This window comes from Bos indicus x Bos taurus, chromosome 19, assembly GCF_003369695.1.
Source record: "Bos indicus x Bos taurus breed Angus x Brahman F1 hybrid chromosome 19, Bos_hybrid_MaternalHap_v2.0, whole genome shotgun sequence".
Classification (NCBI taxonomy): Eukaryota; Metazoa; Chordata; class Mammalia; order Artiodactyla; family Bovidae; genus Bos; species Bos indicus x Bos taurus.
In genome coordinates, this window is record NC_040094.1 from 39,496,099 (window position 1) to 39,514,995 (window position 18,897).

The 18,897-nt window shown below is 52.2% G+C and overlaps 1 protein-coding gene across 10 annotated transcripts; it reads right to left on the reverse strand.

Annotated features, from left to right (window-relative positions):
* Nucleotides 1-766: 766 nt before the first annotated feature.
* On the reverse strand, nt 767-12,635 carry NFE2L1 (nuclear factor, erythroid 2 like 1). Of its 10 annotated transcripts, none has more exons than XM_027519608.1 (6): nt 12,095-12,203; nt 10,011-11,041; nt 5,050-5,232; nt 4,544-4,633; nt 4,160-4,318; nt 767-3,338 (listed from the first exon to the last, which is right to left on the reverse strand). In XM_027519608.1, the coding sequence occupies exons 2-6, from the start codon at nt 10,518-10,520 to the stop codon at nt 1,989-1,991; spliced, it is 2,292 nt and encodes a 763-aa protein (XP_027375409.1). In that variant the 5' UTR covers nt 10,521-11,041; nt 12,095-12,203; the 3' UTR covers nt 767-1,988. The 10 variants fall into 10 exon arrangements, with proteins under 10 accessions (XP_027375409.1, XP_027375407.1, XP_027375412.1 ...); XM_027519606.1 differs by having other exon boundaries at nt 5,050-5,265; XM_027519607.1 differs by lacking the exon at nt 12,095-12,203 and adding an exon at nt 12,501-12,624 and having other exon boundaries at nt 769-3,338; nt 5,050-5,265.
* Between the last annotated feature and the right edge of the window lie 6,262 nt (nt 12,636-18,897).

Consider the following 18,897-nt stretch of genomic DNA (forward strand, 5'->3'; position numbering starts at 1 on the left):
ACAAAACCCGCCTAGCCCTATGACAAAAAGGCCAACGGACACTGAATTCCTCCTCTAAAAGGATTCAGCTGGCAAACCAAAAGGTAATAATAAACTCCTTTTTGCAAGATTTAATGCAGTATTTAAGACTTCATTGTCAACCTCCCCCCTCTTCAGCCACCTTCCCATAAGAGCTTTGCCTTAGCCACATGGTCAGTGCTCTCCTCTTGGGGCCTGTTTCCTTTACACTCAGTTTAAATTCAAAATAGGGAAAAACTGCACTTGAGAATGAATCATTCATTTTATTTTATTTTGTCATGTGCTCACAGCATCTTTCTTTCTCTCTCTCTCCTCTCCCTGGCAGGTCACAGAGATAAATTAAAAATAAATCTACAAGGAAATAATTTATAAAAGCACTTCCCAGGCTCATGCCTTCTATCCCTACTGCTCAGTTAGAACGCCTCCCCCTCCAAGTGGGGAAGAGAATCAGTGCTTCCCCCACTTGAACTCATTCCTGTTACTCTGGGGCAGACCATGCTCTAGACCCAGGCAGAGGTGGGCACAGCAGTAGGCAACAAAGACACTGGGGTCCAGGAACCACCTGGTCACCTTGGCGCTCCCCTCTCTGCCTCCCCCAGGCAGTCCGCCGGAAGCTCTTGCTAAACCGGGGTACGGAGAAGCTGCCTGTGGCCAATAGCCTTGCGGAAGGGGTACCCTCAGCCCCTCTTACATGCACTTCTCATTCTCCTAGAAAGAAACCCAAAAAGAAAGCAGACAGAGACCTCGGGACAGAGGAGAAAAATCCCAAGTGTTCACACGATTACACGGAGTCTTTATGGCAAAGAGAACATTTAGCAGCTTTGAATATTGGGGTATCTCCTTTTTACTCAACACAAGCATTCTAGACCCTATAAGTGAAACAGGGCTCAAACCCTAAAAATAAATCAAAGCGCAAGAAACTCTAAAAGGACTAGTTTTTGTCGTCGTTGCTGGGTTTCATATTTTTTGTCTTTCCAGTGACAAGCCCAGTTGGTAGGGGAGGCCTGAGGGAAGGGTCACTCCCCAGTGTTGTGCTGAATACTGCCTGGCTTCTCCACATCACCCCCCTGCCTCAGAGCAGCTCCCAGGAGGCTGCAGGCCCAGCACCCCAGCTGCAGAAGAACTCCAGGCAGCCGGTGAGGGGCAGGGGCACGCGGGCAGGAAGAGAACAGCGTTCGCATGCAGGCTCTGATGGAGATGTGGGAGCCTCAGCTCAGGGGTGACTGGGCACAGAGGAAGTTGGATGGCAGGGCAGTTGAGTGACATGCTTGGTTGGGGCTGCTGCAACACAGGGCCTGTGACCCTTGCCTGTTTATTATTCATCCTAACTCTTCAAGTCAGTGTCGGGTCCCAGTGGCTCCCCTATGACCAAAACCTCACAGAAAGTATCATCCAAGAGCTCCCCTTCAGGGATGCCAAAGTGCAGGGGCAGGAGAGCTCAGAAGCCCCTTTCAGAACCCACTCCGTGTTCCACCCCTCCCCTGGGGTGAAGTGGGGTTTACTCACACCAAATGATCTAGTCTCCCCTAAAACCTGATGCCTGGAATCCTGGCCAGAGCCAACTTAACCTGCCCTTTGATTTTCTTCCCGCTTTGATTTTTCTTCCCCTTCCTTCCTTCCCTTCCTTTCCGGAAATGAGACTGACTTTCTACTACCTCCCCCTCCTCTCACAAGTCCCTTCCTTCCCATCTGCCGGCCTCCAGCAATGCCAGCACCACCCTTCACCTGAAGAAAAGGGACAGGGGTGAGGGCCCTGTCCACCCAAACGGTCTGGCCACTTCCACCCCCCTCAGCAGGGGAAGCTGAACCAGACAGCGCCTGCCTCTTCCTGTCCACTGACCCGCAGTCATCCCCTCTGAGAAGATCTATTGGATAAGAAGGCATTAAAGTCCCCGCTGTAGGTCCAGGTCCAGGCCCAGCCCTTCTCCAGTTCCCATCTCGGTGAGCGTCAACCCCCTTCCTCCCCAGGCTCACTTTCTCCGGTCCTTCGGCTTCCTCTCCTGCCGCCGGGCCTGCTGGTCGGCCAAGGTGCGGGGAATGAGGAGGACGCTGCCGTCCCCGGCATACTGGAGCGCGTACTGACTGGGCGAGTAGGGCCGCCCGTTCTCATCCCGCAGCCGCCCAAACACTTCCTGGTACAGGCTCTGGACCTTCTGCTTCATCTGCCGCAGGGACCGGAGGAACTCCACCTTCTCACGCAGCAGCCGAGCTTTATCGCGCTGCAGGTCCTCCACGTCCCGCTCCAGGTTCAAGATGGTGTCCAGCTTGCGCTTGCGGCAGTTCTGCGCCGCCATCTTGTTCTTGCCGCGGCGCCGGATGTCACGGATGAGGCTCAGCTGGGCCTCACTCAGCTGGTACTTGGACAGCAGCTCGTTGAACTCCTCCACAGGCAGGTTGATGATCTTGTCGTTGGTAAACGGGATCTTCATGGCGCGGGCTCGATGCTCGTCCCGGCTCATCTGCTTGTCCAGGAAGTCGGCCTGCTTCTCCTTGCTGCCCTTCTTGAGAGTGCTGGGGGGTGGCAGGTCGGCGGAGTCGAGGGCACTAGGCGCCATGTTGTACGTGTGGTTGTGCCCAACGTGCTCCAAGTAGGGCAGGCAGGAGAGCTGAGACGGGTCCTGGTAGCTCATGCGGCAGAACTTGGAATACTCAGGCTGGTAGCCCACAGCGCCCTCAGCCTCTTCCAGATCCAAGGTCTCAGAGTCAGAGCTATAGCCAACGGCACCTTCCTCAGAAAAGGAGGAAGAGGCTGAGGAAGAAGCAGAGGAGGAGGAAGAGGAGGAGGAAGAGGAGGAGGAAGAGGAGCTACCTTCAGAGCTGCTCAGGGAGGAAGGGCTATGGCTGGAGTCCAAGGAGAGGCCTGAGTCAGAATCAAATTCCTCTTCGAGCTGGGAGGCCTGCACTGGGTTAAAGCCTTCTTCTATGGCCAGATCCATCAAGCTGATTTCATCCAGCATGGCTTCATCTAACAGACCCCCCAGCGGATCAGGCAGCTCAGGGCCGGCTGTGTCGTTGGCTGTGCCATTGAGCTGTGGCGGAAAGAAGAGCCCCGCCAGGTTGGTGGAACCAAAGGTGGAGTTGAGGCTGGTGGAATTGCTGGGGACCAGCGGAAGCAGCGTGGAACTGCTGGCCACAGGCAGGCTCTCCACCTCCGGGCTGAAGAGTGAGAAGTCCTGGCTGCAGCCCCCCAGGGATGCCTGATGCAGGCTGACATTCTGATTGATGGGAGTGTTGGGGGCAAGGCTGTAGTTGGTGCTCAGTGGGTCTCCTGGAGGGGCGTTATACAGGACTTCACTTGTCGATGTGTTCACTTCCATGGCCTGGGAGGAGAGACGAGCGTCACCATTCACTCTGTGCAGATTCCCTCCCCTGGTGTGGCTGGGGGCTCACACTAGCAGGCACCCAACGCAGGCCTGGCCGCCTGGGTATAAATGCAAGAGATGGGAAACCAGAGCCCATCAAGTGGGGCTGGGAGCAGCCTCAGCTCCCAGCCCCACTTGATCTACCACGCCTGGCAGAGATGGGTTCCTCCTCCCTGTGAACTTCCCCCAAGGCAGGACTGATGGGCTCCCGGTCACCTCTGGTCAGACTCCCCCATCATGGAGAGAGAGGAAAAAAGCTCCTAACACTGCAAAATCAGCACAGTGCAGAGAACACCTGGGCCTGCAGCGAGACAGCCTAGCTGCACCACTTGCTGGAAGACCAGAAGCATTTCACTCAGCCTCTCTGAGTTCAGTGTCCTCACCTTTAAAATAATAAAAGGGCTGGCGAGATGATGAGAGGGCCAAGTGACATGACAATGGCTGCAAAGGACTGCAGGAATGTCAGCCTGTTTTAATGCTCAATCTAGGAAACCCCTAGCCACGTGATTACCTGCCTGAAGGAAAGGAAGAAGGTGCACCTAGGAGGCAGGCCTGCGTTAGAAGCCTCAGTCCCAGGGCTGCTTTTCCCAAACCCCAATCCTGACTGCACCCACTACTGCCCCAATGAGACACCTGGACAGTGACATCTCAGTGTCCCCACTTTCCTTATCAATCACAAAGGTGTTACTCTTTTTTTACCCAGAAGTGGAAAAGCAACTGAAAATGAAGATACCCCACACAAAGTCCGACATGTTTGTGCCTGGTTCTGATAATCCTACCTGCATTTCCATGATGGACATGAGATCTTGCCACTGCTGTTCCAAATCAAATGGCGACTCTGTCCCAGTCAGCAGAGGAGACAAAAGGTTGTTCTGAAGACCTGGGGGCTCACTCTCACTAGGCACTGCTTCTGTTATGCTGGAAATGTCTGCCGGAAACTAGGGCAAAACACAGAGAAGGTTTAACAGAGGAGGAGGAAAGACCACCTTCTGCTTCCTCCCAGAGACTACCGCCTGAGGCTCTGTATCTTCCTTCCTCTGCATTCACCCCCAGCAGCCAGGACAGGGCCAACACCAAAAGCTGGCCCCTCAGGCAGCCGCAGAGACACACCACGTGCAGGCTACCCTGCTGGCTCAGTGGGCTCTCCCTAGAGTCCTGCTCACCTCAGCATTCTCCCCAAAGGGGCAGGTGGCCTCCAGCAGCCTAAGGCACTCTTCCAAGGACAGGGCTGTCTGGTCCTCCCCACCAGGCACCTGTGGCAACAGCAACTGTTAAGTCTGACTGACCCAGGCCTTGGCTGCCTGTGGGCCAAAGCCCCTTCCCCAGCCTTTCCAAGGGAAAGCCGGAAGGAGGCCTTGTGTGGTCGTAGGGCTACACTCTCCCTACGTCCCCAGCTGTCGGCTGGCCGCAAGTCCCAAACTCCAGGGGAGAAGAGAGAGAGTGGGAGGGTTCTGATGCGAGCAGACAGCCACTAGGTGCCCTGCCTCCCCTGCGCTGTTCTTTATAAGGTGTGGTCCCTCCACTGCTGTGCGGCTCTTCCACTCCCACTTCCTCAGCCACCACTGTGACTTAGAGATCCCAACCCAAGATACACATTCAGGCCCATCCCATACACACACACTACCTTCTCTAAAGAGAAGTTTCTAGAAGTAGGCAGAGGGGGGAGTACCTGCGCAGGGAAGCTCTCCCCAGTCTCTCCATCCACTAGCAGGTTTCGTGCCAGAGCTTCTGCACCCTCGCCTGGCCACGTGTCCTCCTGCTCGGCCCCATCTCGCAGTTCCTTATCCACATCCTGCTCCTTCTGGCGATGACTGTAGTCAAAAATCTCACGCCCAGCCCCCAGGTCAATATCCTGTCGCCAAAGGATGTCAATCAGATCTATGTCCTGAAAGATAGAGCACCATGACTTTAGCTATGGGGTCCAGCGGCCCCTCCCTGTCCTGTCCCTCAGAAGTCCCTCCAAGCATCACCCCAACTACTCCTGGGTGGGGTCGCTCCCAATCTACACCTGCCAGCTTCCACTGCTGTCCCCTCCGTACCAGCAAGGATTCATTCATCTACTTCCAGACACCAGCCTCCAAAACAAAAAGAGAGCTAGCAAAAACCTCTAGCATGACTATCACCACACTAGCCTGTGCACTTAGCATCTGGACCAGAAACACAGCCAGGCCAAAAGGCAGGGCAATCTCACCACAACTTAAGAAGGAAGGGCGAAGCAGAAGACACCTCTCATTTTGGCAATGGGAATCCCTTAAAACTTGGTTTGTAGAAAGATGGCCATGGCAAGCAAGGGTGAACTGTGAAGCGGAATCGCTTCGCAGTGGCCAGGCTTGCATCAGCCTATGGTGCCATTGTATTTGCATAAAGGGGTGGGGTGGGCTGGAGAGGAAAATCCCTGCATTTGCAACCACCTGATGCAACCAATGACAACCACAGGCTACCTCCAGCCCTTCTACAGCCATTCCCCCTTTCCCTGGCTGAGGCAGGAGTACGGATGAACACCCACAACTCTTAGCCCAGGCTCACCTCAAGATCCATCCCTGCTAGAATGCCCACTCTCAGCTGATCCCAGCAAGCCGCCTCAATCCCCGGAGAGCCTCAGGCGGTCAGATGATCCTCACTGGGCACCCCACCCCTGCCAAGGCCAGCCCCACAGTGTCCCCTCACACCAGTGTTCACTCCTTTACCACACCCCAGGACTCACTGACTGCCATCAGTCAACCCACTCAAGGACATAGCCCCCATCACCGCCCAGCCACAACTGCCGCCTTGGGCACCAAAATGCCTCCCTCCCACTCTACCCTGGTGCCTGCCGATCAGTTCCTGCTCCAACTGCCACCCCCATTGCCACCCAGCATACCAGCACACAACCCCAATAAATAAGAGACATTTGGATTTCCTATACATTCATGTGCCTGAAGAAACCCTGAATTGTTGCCTTCTGCTCAGGTGTTAAAAGGCAGATACTTTCCATAAAGCATTATTCTTAGTTTAGAGCTTAGACCCACCTCCCTAGCTCTGACCCGACATCTCTTTCCCACCGTAACCCTAATTCTAAGACCTCCCAGGTGTCTCCCACACCCCCAGTCTCCCCACACACACCAACCTGAACAGAAGCCCTGGACCCAGGAGCAGAGCGGGGCTGGGCCACCCGGTGACCAGCCACCAAAGAGTTAAGGGGCCGGCTCCCTTTGGCATGGCCCCCACCACTGTGAGAGCTGCGGTCCAGGCGGGTCATGGTCTGCGAGATGAGCCCCAGGGCAGCTGGTGCCGGGCAGCCGGACAGGGGGCTCCAAGGAGCTCTTGGCTCTCAAGGAGCAATCCAGGCTGGAAGGGTGGCCCCTTGCTAGCTCCGAGGGGCCCAAGGAGGGTGCCCCGCCCGTGCTGCTGCCTGGGCGGCCCAGCCCAGCCCCCCTTCTCCATCCTGAAGCAGCCCCCTCCCACCTCACAACCCCAGTTCCACTCAGGCGCCTGGCAGCCCCCACCCTGAGCTCACCGCAGAGGCTGCAGTGAGATGGGACTCCCACCCCATGCTCCGTGCTCAAGCTGCAGAGGAAAGCAAGCTCCCTCCTGGGCCTATCCTCCCGCTCCTCCCTTTCTCCCCCTTCCCATGCCCCCCAAACTTGTTACCTAGGCTGCAGCAAGGAGCCAATCCCCTCCCCCTCCCACCCCGCAGGTCACTGCTGAGGCTGCAGAGAGCCAATCCCCTCCCCCAGGTCAGCAGCTGGGCTGCGGAAAGAGCCAATCCCCTCCCACTGTCGTTACCTAGGCTGCGACGAGAGCCAATCTCCTCCCCCAAGTCTCCGCTGGAGATGCGGAAGGAGCCAATCCCCTCCCACCGCCTGTTACCTAGCTGCAGCCGGGAGCCAATCTCTGCACCAGGGCAGCTGGAGAAGCTGCCGCAAGGAACCAGCCCATCCCTGGGCCGCCTCCGTCTCCTCAAGGAGACGCACCCAGGGGCGGGCAGCCCCACCCAGCCCAGTCAGCCAGCCTGGGTGGCGCAGTGAGAGAGCCCGGGGGGGAAGGGGTGCCACTCTCCCTCCTGTCGCATCCTGCTTACCCAGCCCACTCAGGACTGGACAGACACTCCTCCTGCAGCTTCCCTGGGAATCTAAGTTCTTCCCTGGAAGTGGAAGGAGTTTTCCCATTCCTCCGTAGGACTGTGGCCAGTCGTCCTCAAGCCCAAGGATCAAAGCTAGGCTGGGCAGGAACCCAGTGCGCCCAGATCCACTGGGAACCAGGGGCTTTGTCACCCCAGAGCAGGCCAGACGAGAGGAAGCGGGAAGCCATCCACACACACAGGCAGGGATGTCATGGCGCTGGGCAGGCCTAGGCAAGAGGGAGACAGGAGCCTGAAGGCCAGCATGAAGGGTGCTCTGCAAAGTCCAGGACACAACAACATCCCCTGCCCCCCCACCCCCACCCCCCTTAACCCCAGCTGTTTTCAAGAGCATTCTCTGCCTGAGCCCCAGCTCACATCTCTAAAGCAGAAAATAAGACCCTGGCAGAATCAGGGTCACAATTCTGGCTTCCATCCTCACTGCTGCTCCCCTCGCACCTAAGGTCAGGTCAGGGACAGTATGTTCTCCACGGTCACAGACTGCTCCTCCTCGCCTGCTAAGAGCTGTACACAGGCCACCCCCCGCTCTGGGCAGAGTGCCAACCTCGAGGGGAATCCTATCCCTGACAAGGGCCTGGGCTATAGCTGTCCATCGAATAGGCCTGGCAGCAGGGGAATGCTGCCACCCCGGGGATAATACCAGCTCCAGCAGTGCCTGTCACATGCTCTGGACCTGGGTATTTTTATCCCTGAGTTGCTGAGGAAATGTTGTTCTAGACACAATAATCCTCCCTTCCCCCACCCCCAGCCTGGGCCCCTAATGCTGACCCGTCCTCAACCTCCAAAGGGAACAGTGAAGGCCTGGGGTCAGGAAAAGAACGAACTTCACGAAGGCCAAGCAATGCCGGGCAGCGGGGTCAAAGTCCCAACCCATCAAATTACGTCGAAAACGTCCCATCCCATCCCAGGAGAGCTTCCTGCAGGAAGAGGAATGAAGCTATGCCTGCAGGGTTCCCAGGAGCAGAGTTCCCAAGCCCAGTTATACCCAACCCTTGAGGAGCTACCATGGGGTGGGAGGATGGAACAGGAGGCTGGGAGGCACACTTCTTTAGATCACTGTGCCAGACTGGAGCCCATTTGAAGGAAAAGAACAGAGCAAGCAGAAGAGAGGTGGCACTGGAAGAATCTCAGCAAGAGGCACCGCAAGGCAAGGAGTGCTCACAGCCCCCTGGCTCAGATAACTCTAGTCTCCCTCAAAGGAGAGCTAGTTTGAGCCAGCTAAGCACAGAGCAACCCTGACACCATGGACATTTGGAGCCAGGTCAATCTGTTATTTAGGGGCTGTCCTATGCTTTTTAGGAAATTCAGCAGTATCCCATGCCTCTCCCCACTAGATCCCAATTACACCTTTTCCAGTTGTGACAACCAAATCTGTTTCTAGACACTGTCACATGTCCCCTGATACCACAAAATCATCCCCAGTTGAGGACCACGGGCCCAGAGGAAGCCACATGATTTGACACCACTACATGATTTGACAGTCACTAACATTCAGAAAACTGAACTCAAGAACAGACTTGAAGGCAGGATGGGAGGCAAAACCTGGTCTGATTGGTAGACAGCCAAGTTCTACAGCTTCTATAAAGTTTCAACGTATCTCCACACCCTCTTCTTCCCAAACACTCCCCCCATGCACCCTTGCTTCAAGACTCAGCCCTGGAAAACCCAGCCCAGTGCAATCCCTCTTTCCCTAACAGCCAGGCAAGCAAAGCAGACCTTTTTCCAAGCTCCTTAAGACTGCATGGCAAGACAGGGTCAAAAGCAGAGTTCAAAGCCATCTTATCACACTGGTGGAGCAGGGGCAACAGAAGCCATTTCACACTCTTAAAGGCAACTGCATCACCTTCTTTCCAGAACAGAATGTCAGCCACTCGTCAGGAGTTCAGATCTCTGACAGTTCAAAGCAAGCTGACTTCAGCAGCAGAACACAGTTTCTCTTCTAGCTTCCAGCCCTCCCGTCCCTACTCCCTGCAGTGGGCCTTTAGCAAAGAATGGGAGCCTGGCCCTCTCCTGGCCAAGAATAACTATCTAAATCTACCCCCTGGCTCAGGCCCAGGAGAGCCGACTTATCAGGACCTTACAACAACAACACGCCTGACCACAAAGGAGAAGAACTTTAGGATATGTATGTGTGTTTTGCTGTGGGGGGAGGTACAAGGCAACAGTCCACAAAATATCTGTGTCTTAGCAACAGATATACAGCGCATCAAAGCCCATCACAACATGACTCCCTCCCCCACCCCAGGCCTCTAGGACTCATGTTGAAATCCAAGCAGTAAACACACAGGCATGTTCTAGGAACCTCCCACTGCCCTGACAGTACATTTAGAGGTAGGTCGATTCTAGTCAGACAGTCCAGCCCATTCCTAACGAAGAACAATGCCCGAGACTCCTTGGAACCTCTCTGGTTCTTTACAGGGCTTAGTACAACAACCATACTCTTTCAGGACCAGCCCATCCCACCCCCCAACCCCAGACCCTTCCCACCACCCCTCCACATCGCCACTAACCTCTTTGGTTAAGTCTCCACTGACTGGAGGGGCTACAGCTCCCAAATCCTCCAGATCTTCACTGAATCCCTGCTCCGTCTCACTTTCTCGCACCCCGTTGTCTGGGCCTGTCACATCCTGGAGACCACTGGAACTCTCGAGGGCGAGGCCTGAGCTGGGCTGGCTGCCAGAGACAGACCCCTCTGGATCCCGGTGGACCAGCCAGGCGTTAACCTCAGTAGTTGGCACCTGGAACCTGTCCAGGGCCCTCACCTGATTGAGGAGTCGCCGGGCAGTGAAGTAATTGTCCAGGTCTATGCTCTTGGGGTGGATACCATAGCCATCCAAGGTATTCCTCAGGTTGTGGAACTGGGTCTGAGTATAGGCAGAACTGGGCCCCAGGATGATCTCCCGAAGCGGGGGTAGCTGTGAGGTCAGGTAAGTATCCACGTCCACCCGCACCCCAATCAAACTGAGCAGAATGGTGAACTGGAGGAGTCCTTCCGTTAAGTATTTCTTCAGAGAAAGCATTGCTGAAGGACCAGAATGTTTATGTTTTTTGGTTTTTAAATCTTCTGAAAGACAGATCAAGGCCACTGCTCTGCTGCTCCAGCCAGCAAGTCACCCTCCTCAGTGCCAAACCCTGTACCCCACCCTGGCAGAACACAGGGGCTGAGCTCCCTGATGGCCTCAGAGGAAAACACGCCCCTTGGAACCAAGGCCACACTCCAGACCACATTCACTTTTCCCTTCTTGACACCTCACCTCTGAAAGTACAACTGTTGCTAACCCAGTCCAGGTCCTCGAGGCCCACGTGACTTACTGTCTCCACAGTCCACATACAGTCACTTCCTCACTCACATTAGTTGTCCTCTCTGTAGATTCTGCAGATTCCACCGCAGGCTGTTCTCACAAACAGCTGATGATTTTTTTTTTTTTTCCCTCCTTCTCCTTCCTAAGGTTTATTTTCTTTGGCTGGAGCTACAGGCCTTTTGTCTTGGGTCAGAGTGTCCCGCCTCCTCCACGCTTACCAGGGGGGTTTCCAGAGAAACCTGAAACAGGAATCACAAAAGCAACGGGATAAGGTTCTATAATTTTCATACCAGGTTCAAGGCAGAAGGTAGGAAACATATTAAAAGGCCACTTTTATCTCTTTATTAAAAAATAAATCCAGTTATACTCCCAGAAAAAACACAAAATCCTGTACAAATAGAACAACTATGAAAGGAAGGTACTGCTCACAAGGGATCTCAATATCTGGATATTAATTTTGTGATGCTCTAAAAGGTAGCTCATTTTGGATAAGCAGATAATGCCCAGGGCATCCAAAATATTTTACATGTTATCTGATTTACCAACCCTCCCCCACCCCATTACACACTACCCAGCTTCTATTTTTAGCATCAGAAGTCCATTTCCTATCTTAACATAAAGTTTGTTTCCCATCTCTCAGAATAAAACTGCCTATAATTCTTGTCCCTTCAAGTTAAGAGGAGAATGCGTGGGAGTGTGAAAGGACAACACCACAGAAAAGAATAACACCTTTTGTTTCCCAGCTTTAAAATCTGATTTCTTTCCTATTACTTTCACATAAAAAAAAAAGTGGGGGTCCTGGCGGGATGGGAAGGGGCCTGTGACAGGATTATTCTGTCCAGAGTTTGAATACGCATGTTTTATTTTCATTCATGTGACCTTCTGATCCAAATTAGAAGGATACGGCCAACTCTTCAACCCAGACAGCCAAGTGGGGAGGGAGTAAACCTGGCTTTCAGTTCTCGTTTCTACTTTTGAGCTTCCATTAACCTTATAAACCAAGACATAGCCCTCTGATCTCCAAGGCTATGACCCACCTACCAACTTCATCCTAAAGGGAAAAAGACAAACACACACATACCCAAAGACAGACAGACAGACACACACACCCCTTATCTGGTTAGAGTAAACGTAACTGCGACCCAGAATTCCTGCTTACACTACCCTCCAGTTCTCACGCAATTTACTACTAAAAACCTCCCAAGAGCAATTAAGTTCCAGAAACAGGACAACATCCCTTAAAGATCGAGTAATGCCAGGTCTGAGCCCGGTCCCACCCTGCCCCCGGATACCCGAGTCCGGCTGGGACCAAGTCGCCATGCCGCTCCTGGCGCCTCGGCTTCTAGCCTTCTGGGCAGCAGCGAACAAGTGCTACTTTCCTGGCCTTGACCCACCGGGACGGCCAAACCCCACCCCGCCCTCCGCCCCTATGGCCCCACCCCGCTCCCAAGCAAGGGCTTAACACCACGCCTTCTCAGGCCCTCAGCCCTCCCCAGTCCAACCCACCCGGGAGCTGGAATTCTCCACGGCCTTTCGGCCCCTCCCTGCCAGGCCCAGGGCCCGGCCCCGAGGCAAACCCCGCTCGGCCGCCCGCTCCCGCCTCCTGCCCCTGAGCTCCACCCCGCCGCCCTTCACTCTGTAAGCCTCGGTCCCGCGGGGCTGCGCCCCTCCCGTTAGGGAAAGAAATGTGCTTGATACCCGCTGCTGAGCTCGGCGTCCGCCGCTGCCACCACAGCAAGCCCTCAGCCCGAGTCCAGGCCTTGCAGCCGCCACCGCCGGCCGGCCTAGAGCTCGCCAGCCTCCGCTTCCCTCCCCGCCCCCTCCTTCCACCTCACTCGGAAGCCCGCCCTCCGCGTCCTCCCCGAGAATACGTTTCTCCAAAGAGCCGAGATCGTGGCCGTCGCCGGATGTCGCTTTGACTGATAGTAAAGAGAGCCCAATAACTGAGTATGCCTCCTTCTCCCTTTACCGGTTTCTCAAGACTGACATGGTGCATGGCCCAATAGGCATGTAAGCCCGCCCCGCGGCGTGGGCCCACCAATAAGTGGGGCGAAGGCCACAGCGCCCGGTGTTTGGGACCCCTCGGCCGTGCTTCGGCCGCAGGCGGTATTACAGCCTGGGCATGGAGTGAAGTAAACAGGCTGAGCGCTTCCAGTGCATTCTTTGACGGGTATAAGGGCTTAGGGCTGGGAATGGGAGGTGGTTATCACCGCCGGAGCGCGGAATCCCCCCATTGAGGGTTCCCACGGTGACTTGCAAAAGTCCAGTGAGACCTGAGAGGCCGAGGTAGGGCACAGAGCATGTGTTTCGCGTGCTGTGGACGCTCGTGCCGCCATCTTGGGTGCTGGTAGCGGAAACCGCTCTCCCAGCTTCCGCTCCATGCGGGCCTGGCACTGGGCCCTTTGCCAGTCAGGGATCGCAGTGCCCCATGTCGTGTGCAAGTCGTGTGGACGGGTTGCCACTACAGTGTTGGGACGTTGGGGATATGAGCGATGTGGCATAATGGGTGATTTTCGTCACGATACAAACACCTTCTCCTCTCTCTGCTCTTCCCCCGCCTAACTTCCCACGCAGGTTAGTTTTGTTTTTCAGAAACTCCTCAGTTTCTAGTGTTCTCCAATCTCTTCTAACCAGCATTTTTGATTTTCGAACGTTGGTTTACTCCAGCATCACCTTGGGGAGTTTTTAAGTTTGCATATTTTGAGGCATCACACCAGAGTTTCTAATTCACTTACCCTGGAGTGGCAGCGTGATAACCTCGCCCGTTTAGTAAACGACCCATAGTGCGAAAACCCCTTTTGGACAAGCACTGAGTTGGAGTTCGTAGCACGTTGTTCCTAGCTGTGGGACAAAGAGGATTCGACTCAAATTCTTAACTCCCTAGAAGATCCTGCTAATCTAGTGGGCAAGTCATTGGTCCTTGTACAACGAAGGACAAGGCCAACTGATAACTCATTTGATGAGGTCGAGTCCATCACATGTTTGGAGTTAGGCAGCTAAATCTGGGATGGTTCACAGATTATAAATCATTTTCACTATACAGACGTATAACCATTGAATTCTCTGAAAACTATTGAGCTACCCATTTCAAAGATGGATTCAGAGAGCACATGTTTTTTTTTCTCTGTCTTCCAGAAAATGCTAAAATATGAACTCCATTGAGGACTAGAATTTTGTGCATTAACGGTTGAATCTTCAAAGCCTAGAACTGTGCCTGCAATAGTAGACACTCAATAAATACTTGATAGGAGTTCCTCAAGGGTCTAGTGGTTAGTGAGAGGGGCTTTCACTGCAGTGACCTGATAGGGAACTGAGATCCCACAAGCCCACAGGGTAGCTATAAATAAATAAATAAAATCTGGAAAAAAAAAAAAAAAGCCTTCCTGAATAATTGAAGGGGAACTCAAGCAGCCCTGTGATTGAAAGTTCTTGTTAAAAACAGAAATTAATCCTTGGAGCAGGTGTGGTTTTGGAGGATATGGCATATTATCAAGAAAGTGGATGACCATTCAGCCCCTGAATAAGACCAATATTGGATAAAAATGAAGGAGAAATTAAGGTGAAACCAGGAACTCTAAAAATATATCAAGGGGGTTGGTTGAGAAGAAAATATTTTAAAACCAAAGTATTAGAAGATACCAAGGCTAGACTAAAGTTACTGGGCTTAAATACAAGACTATTTTGAGAAGATAGGAGGGACTGCATATGAAGTGTGGCCATCTGTTTGACATAGCAAATAGAGAACAAATTTAAACCTTGACACAGTTCTGAGAAGACAACTGAGCAATCTTTTATCTAGGGGGAGTCAGGGAACCTTAGCACCAACAGAACTGAATGTGTTGGACAGTCTGTATTTTCCAAGTTTCTTTTGAGCTGCACAGTAGGGTACCAGGTGTCTGGGATGAAAAATAAGGTCATTAGTACATGTAAGAGTAACATGAAATCAAGATAAATGTTTATTGAAATGGCAGCTGTGGGTGGGAAAGCTACACCAGGCACATCACATGTGATATTCTCACATCACTGTGGAAGCCTTAATTCACTTGGTCACTTTTTAATCACTCACAGGTTTTGCCCTCTTACCCATTGTCTCCTTTCCTTTCTCTCCTTTCTGGGGTCTTGGGTCTGGAGAGAGGTGCAGGCACTGAGGATAGGAGGGGCTCCCCGTTCATCCTTAGAGAAGGGGTGGGGAGAGGTGTGGAGAGGTCTTTTGTTTTGCCCACACTATCCTGTTCATTCTCTTTTCCCTCCCAGCTTCAAGTACTATGTTTAAATGTGTATAATAATTATTTGAGCGTAAAGTGGGAGAGAGCTGAATTGGGAACTGTTTTGCTGGTTAAAGAGTGACTAGGGATAGTCAGAAAAAGTTTTCTGCTTAGCGGTTACTGAAAAGGTGGGAAGAAAAAAAGGAAAGAATTGCTGGCCCACTGCAAGGGCTAATGAGAATCGAGATGTAGAGACACTGTCAGCAGCCGGTGGTGAGGCCTGGCAGGGTGTGGGCGCCCAGGATATTTAATAGTACTCTATGTAGGAAGTGGAGATTGAAAGACTGTCTTGTCTTCCACTCTGTCTATAGTTTCAGATCAAGTCTGAGCAGGTGCAAACCTCCTTCCCAGAACCCACTCATTAACCTTGTAAAATCCAGGGTGTATCCTTCTTCACCCAGGAAGCCTCCCTCTCCCCCACATCCCCCCCCCCTTTCTCTGCCTGAAACAGCTGTTAACAGGACAGTTACCCAAGAAGCAAAAGAAAGATCCCGTGCCGATGTGTCATCAGTCCTGGTATATCCATTAAATCAGACCGAGAAGCCCACTGGAAAAAGTGAGCGCATGCACTCACTCCCTGAGGGAGAGGCTGAGAGCCACCAGTCGAACCAGGCCCTGCTGAGGAGACTCAATCCAGGCTGCTCAGGAGAGAAGGCAGTGGGAAGCCAGGAAGCTAGTTAGTTCTAATGCACAAGAATTCGGGGTCATACAAAAAGCCAGCTATCCCTGGATATCCCTCCTGCCCCAGTGATATCTCTGTTGACCCACCTTCCTCCCTGGGGAAAGCTCTACCGTGCAGGCATCCTCCAGTCATCCTGCCATGATGGCTTCTGCCAAGAAACCCTGGGAGAAGGGCACGTGGGAGGGCAGACTGGCTGCGGCTCTAGTTCTTCTGGAATAGCAGGAATTGCTTTTTCCCCAAAGGGGAAACTCAAATCTTTCTGCTCTCTTGTGGTTTCCTTTCTTTAAAAATGTTTTTAAATGTTGTTAACCTATATAAATATTTTTCACCACCACCCCCCCAACTTCCAACTAATCCAGGGGAATCCTGAGATTTTCTTACAGCCCTTTTGAGAGATTCTAGGATTACACCCTGTCAACACTAAATGTTACCCTGTTTTGCAAGGAAATCAATTAGTTCTCCAGCTAATCCAGACATCTGGCCCCCTTTCTTACATGGTAAACATCATTAGCAAGCTTGTTACCATTAAACCATCAAAAGAGGTTCTACAAGCCGGTCTCTTCCCTGTGTACCCCTCCCACCGCTGTCTTAGAATATTGCTTCTCAACCCTGGCTGCACATTAGAATCACCTGGGGAGCTTGTAAAAATTATCAGTGCCCAGGTCCCACCCCCAACCAATTAAATCAGAGCCTCCCAGAGCAGCCCTGGGCATCAGGATTCTGTAAAAGCTCCTTAGGTGATTCTTATGTGCAGCCAGAGTAGAGAATCACTAGCTTGGAGCAAGAATCCATGTTGAGTAAAAAAGAACAGCAGTGCTAATCATGGGCACAGACTAGAATCACCACCTGACTTTAGGATGTGTTCTTTCTCAGTCCTAACATGTTCTTGTCCTGGACCTATCCAATGAAAATGCTTCCCTGCTCATTCACATCTTGGTCTAACATTTTATGAAGCTGAGTTCAGTGGTCCTTGTATGTCTCACCATGTTGTCCCAAACAGCGTTGGGTAATTCTCTTTGTGGCATGTCACAGTCAGCGAGGTGTTATTGTGATGTGGGGAAAGTGGGTGTTTTAGACTCGGTTGCGTTCAAAAACTTACTAGTTGGGCCCTCTGAGATGAAATGGAGATAATATACATATTCACCAAGTTTGAAAATCTGATCCTGTGTATAAAGCCACTCATGCATGGGTAGAGCTAAGGGTGAGGTACCTTTTTTGCCCAACTCTTTCTCCAACCCACCTCACAGCCTGGTTATCCCAGAGAAAACCAAACGTCGAAGACATGAGAGCTGTCCTTAGATGGTCAACTGGAAATTCGTCCTGTAGAAAAAGGATGGAAGCTTTCGTTTTTTCTCTGGAGGATGCCACAAGCACATACAACCACACCTCACATTGCACACACACCTCCCCCTCTTGACATTATAGCAGGAAGGAGAGAGAGAGGCTGTTACCCAAGGGAGCTGTTTCTTCTTGTCACACAAGAACAGATGCTGAAATCCTAGGACAGACAGCACTGAAATGCGGCAGCAGGAGGGTGAGTCAGAGGAAATGGAATGGTCTTACCTCCAAGATACAACCAAGGCCCAGAGGGAAACCTATTTGAATCACTAGCCTCCTGGAGACTCCAGAGGGCAGGGACATGTGTGTGTGTATTTTCACGACCAGTTCTGAGTCCAGCTTCTCCCCTGACCTCAGCAGCTTAGAGATGCGCGCAGCACCTCCTCCTAGCACAACCTGTTCCCCGCACCCCCAAGGCAGGAGAAAGCCGGGAAACAGCAAGCTGCTTTCTTTTTGAACCCAGCTCTGGCTTCTTCTTTCCGAGAAGGCTCTCCAGCAACTTTTCTGTTGCATTCACATGCTTCCCAAGTACTGTCAGCCTTACACTAAAGTCCTCATGGGGTGATGTTCTGTGGGGGCCATTGTCCCAACACCATTCACACTGAACTTGTATGTTTACACAGAACCCCCATTAAACGGGTGCCCCAGGATGGAGGGGCCCTGAGGAGGGAAAGGGATCAGAGGAAGGAAAGGAGTCCTAGGTTCTCTCTTGAGGGAGTTTACTGAAGAGTCATCGTTGGCAGAAATCTCTTCCTTGAAAAGTTCTATTTGAGCGCTCTGGATTTACTTATTTCCCAGGGCACTTAAGCAGTAAAGCAGTCCAGATGATGTTAACAATAGCAGCCCAGGTGGTGATGCTGAGGACTTTGTGGTTCCTAAGCTTCTCTCCCTGGCCTCCTCTCTCATCCCCAGCCCCTCTGTCCTCTCAGCTAGTCTCCGGTAACTGACTCCTCCCTCTTCTCTACCGGAAGCCACACCTGCTAAGTCCCCAGTCTTCCTAGATCTTCCTAGATCTCCTCTCCTGCAAGCTTACCCTCTCCCACTTTGGGTACCATCCGCTATACAGAGGCTAGAAAATGCCCCGGAGGCTTTTGGATGCTGTCTTTGTAAACATGAACTAATAATGGACTAGGTCACAGAATATTAAAGCATGGAAATAATCAAATCAGGATTTTTAATAACATATTGAGCTGGCATGATCATTGACATAACGTCTGATGGTCTGGAATCCAAACAAAATACTGTCTTTTCCGCCATTATACCAAATAGCACTGATTAATGTTCATTATTATAAGTCTGGTAGCCTGCAGGGAAGATCTGGATATGCCTTCTACATCATCATAAAAAGACATTCAGTAGATGTTTCCACGGATGTCTGTGTGGCTTTTCCCCTCATTTCCTTCAGCTCTTTGCTCAAATGTCACCTTGAAGGCTTTCTCAAATGACCCTAATGAAAAATGGCAATTTCCCCGCCTCTCCCCAACCCCTAACATTCCTGATACCCTTTCCAGATCAATTTTTCTTCATAGTATGCACGCATGCTAAGTAACTTCAGTCATGTCCGACTCTTTGTGACCCTATGGACTGCACCCCACCAAGTTCCTCTGTCCATGAGAATTCTCCGGGCAAGAATATTGGAGTGGGTTGCCATGTTCTCCAGGGGATCTCCCTGCCAGGGATCGAACCTGCATCTCTTAAACATCTCCTGTATTGGCAGGTGGGTATCGCCACCTGGGAAGCCCCTTTTTTCACACGGTGCTTATCACCAATTCAAACATTACTATTTTATTCATGTATCTGTGTACTGTGG

Bases quoted from the DNA above. Each gene is read 5' to 3' on its own strand.
- NFE2L1 (XM_027519606.1), bottom strand. From the start codon at position 10,520: ATGCTTTCTCTGAAGAAATACTTAACGGAAGGACTCCTCCAGTTCACC. The intron at 5,266-10,010 runs GTTAGTGGCGAT...TCTATCTTTCAG, and splicing joins GTGGAGACTTAACCAAAGAG to GACATAGATCTGATTGACAT. The intron at 4,634-5,049 runs GTACTCCCCCCT...CTGTTGCCACAG, and splicing joins GGGAGAGCTTCCCTGCGCAG to GTGCCTGGTGGGGAGGACCA.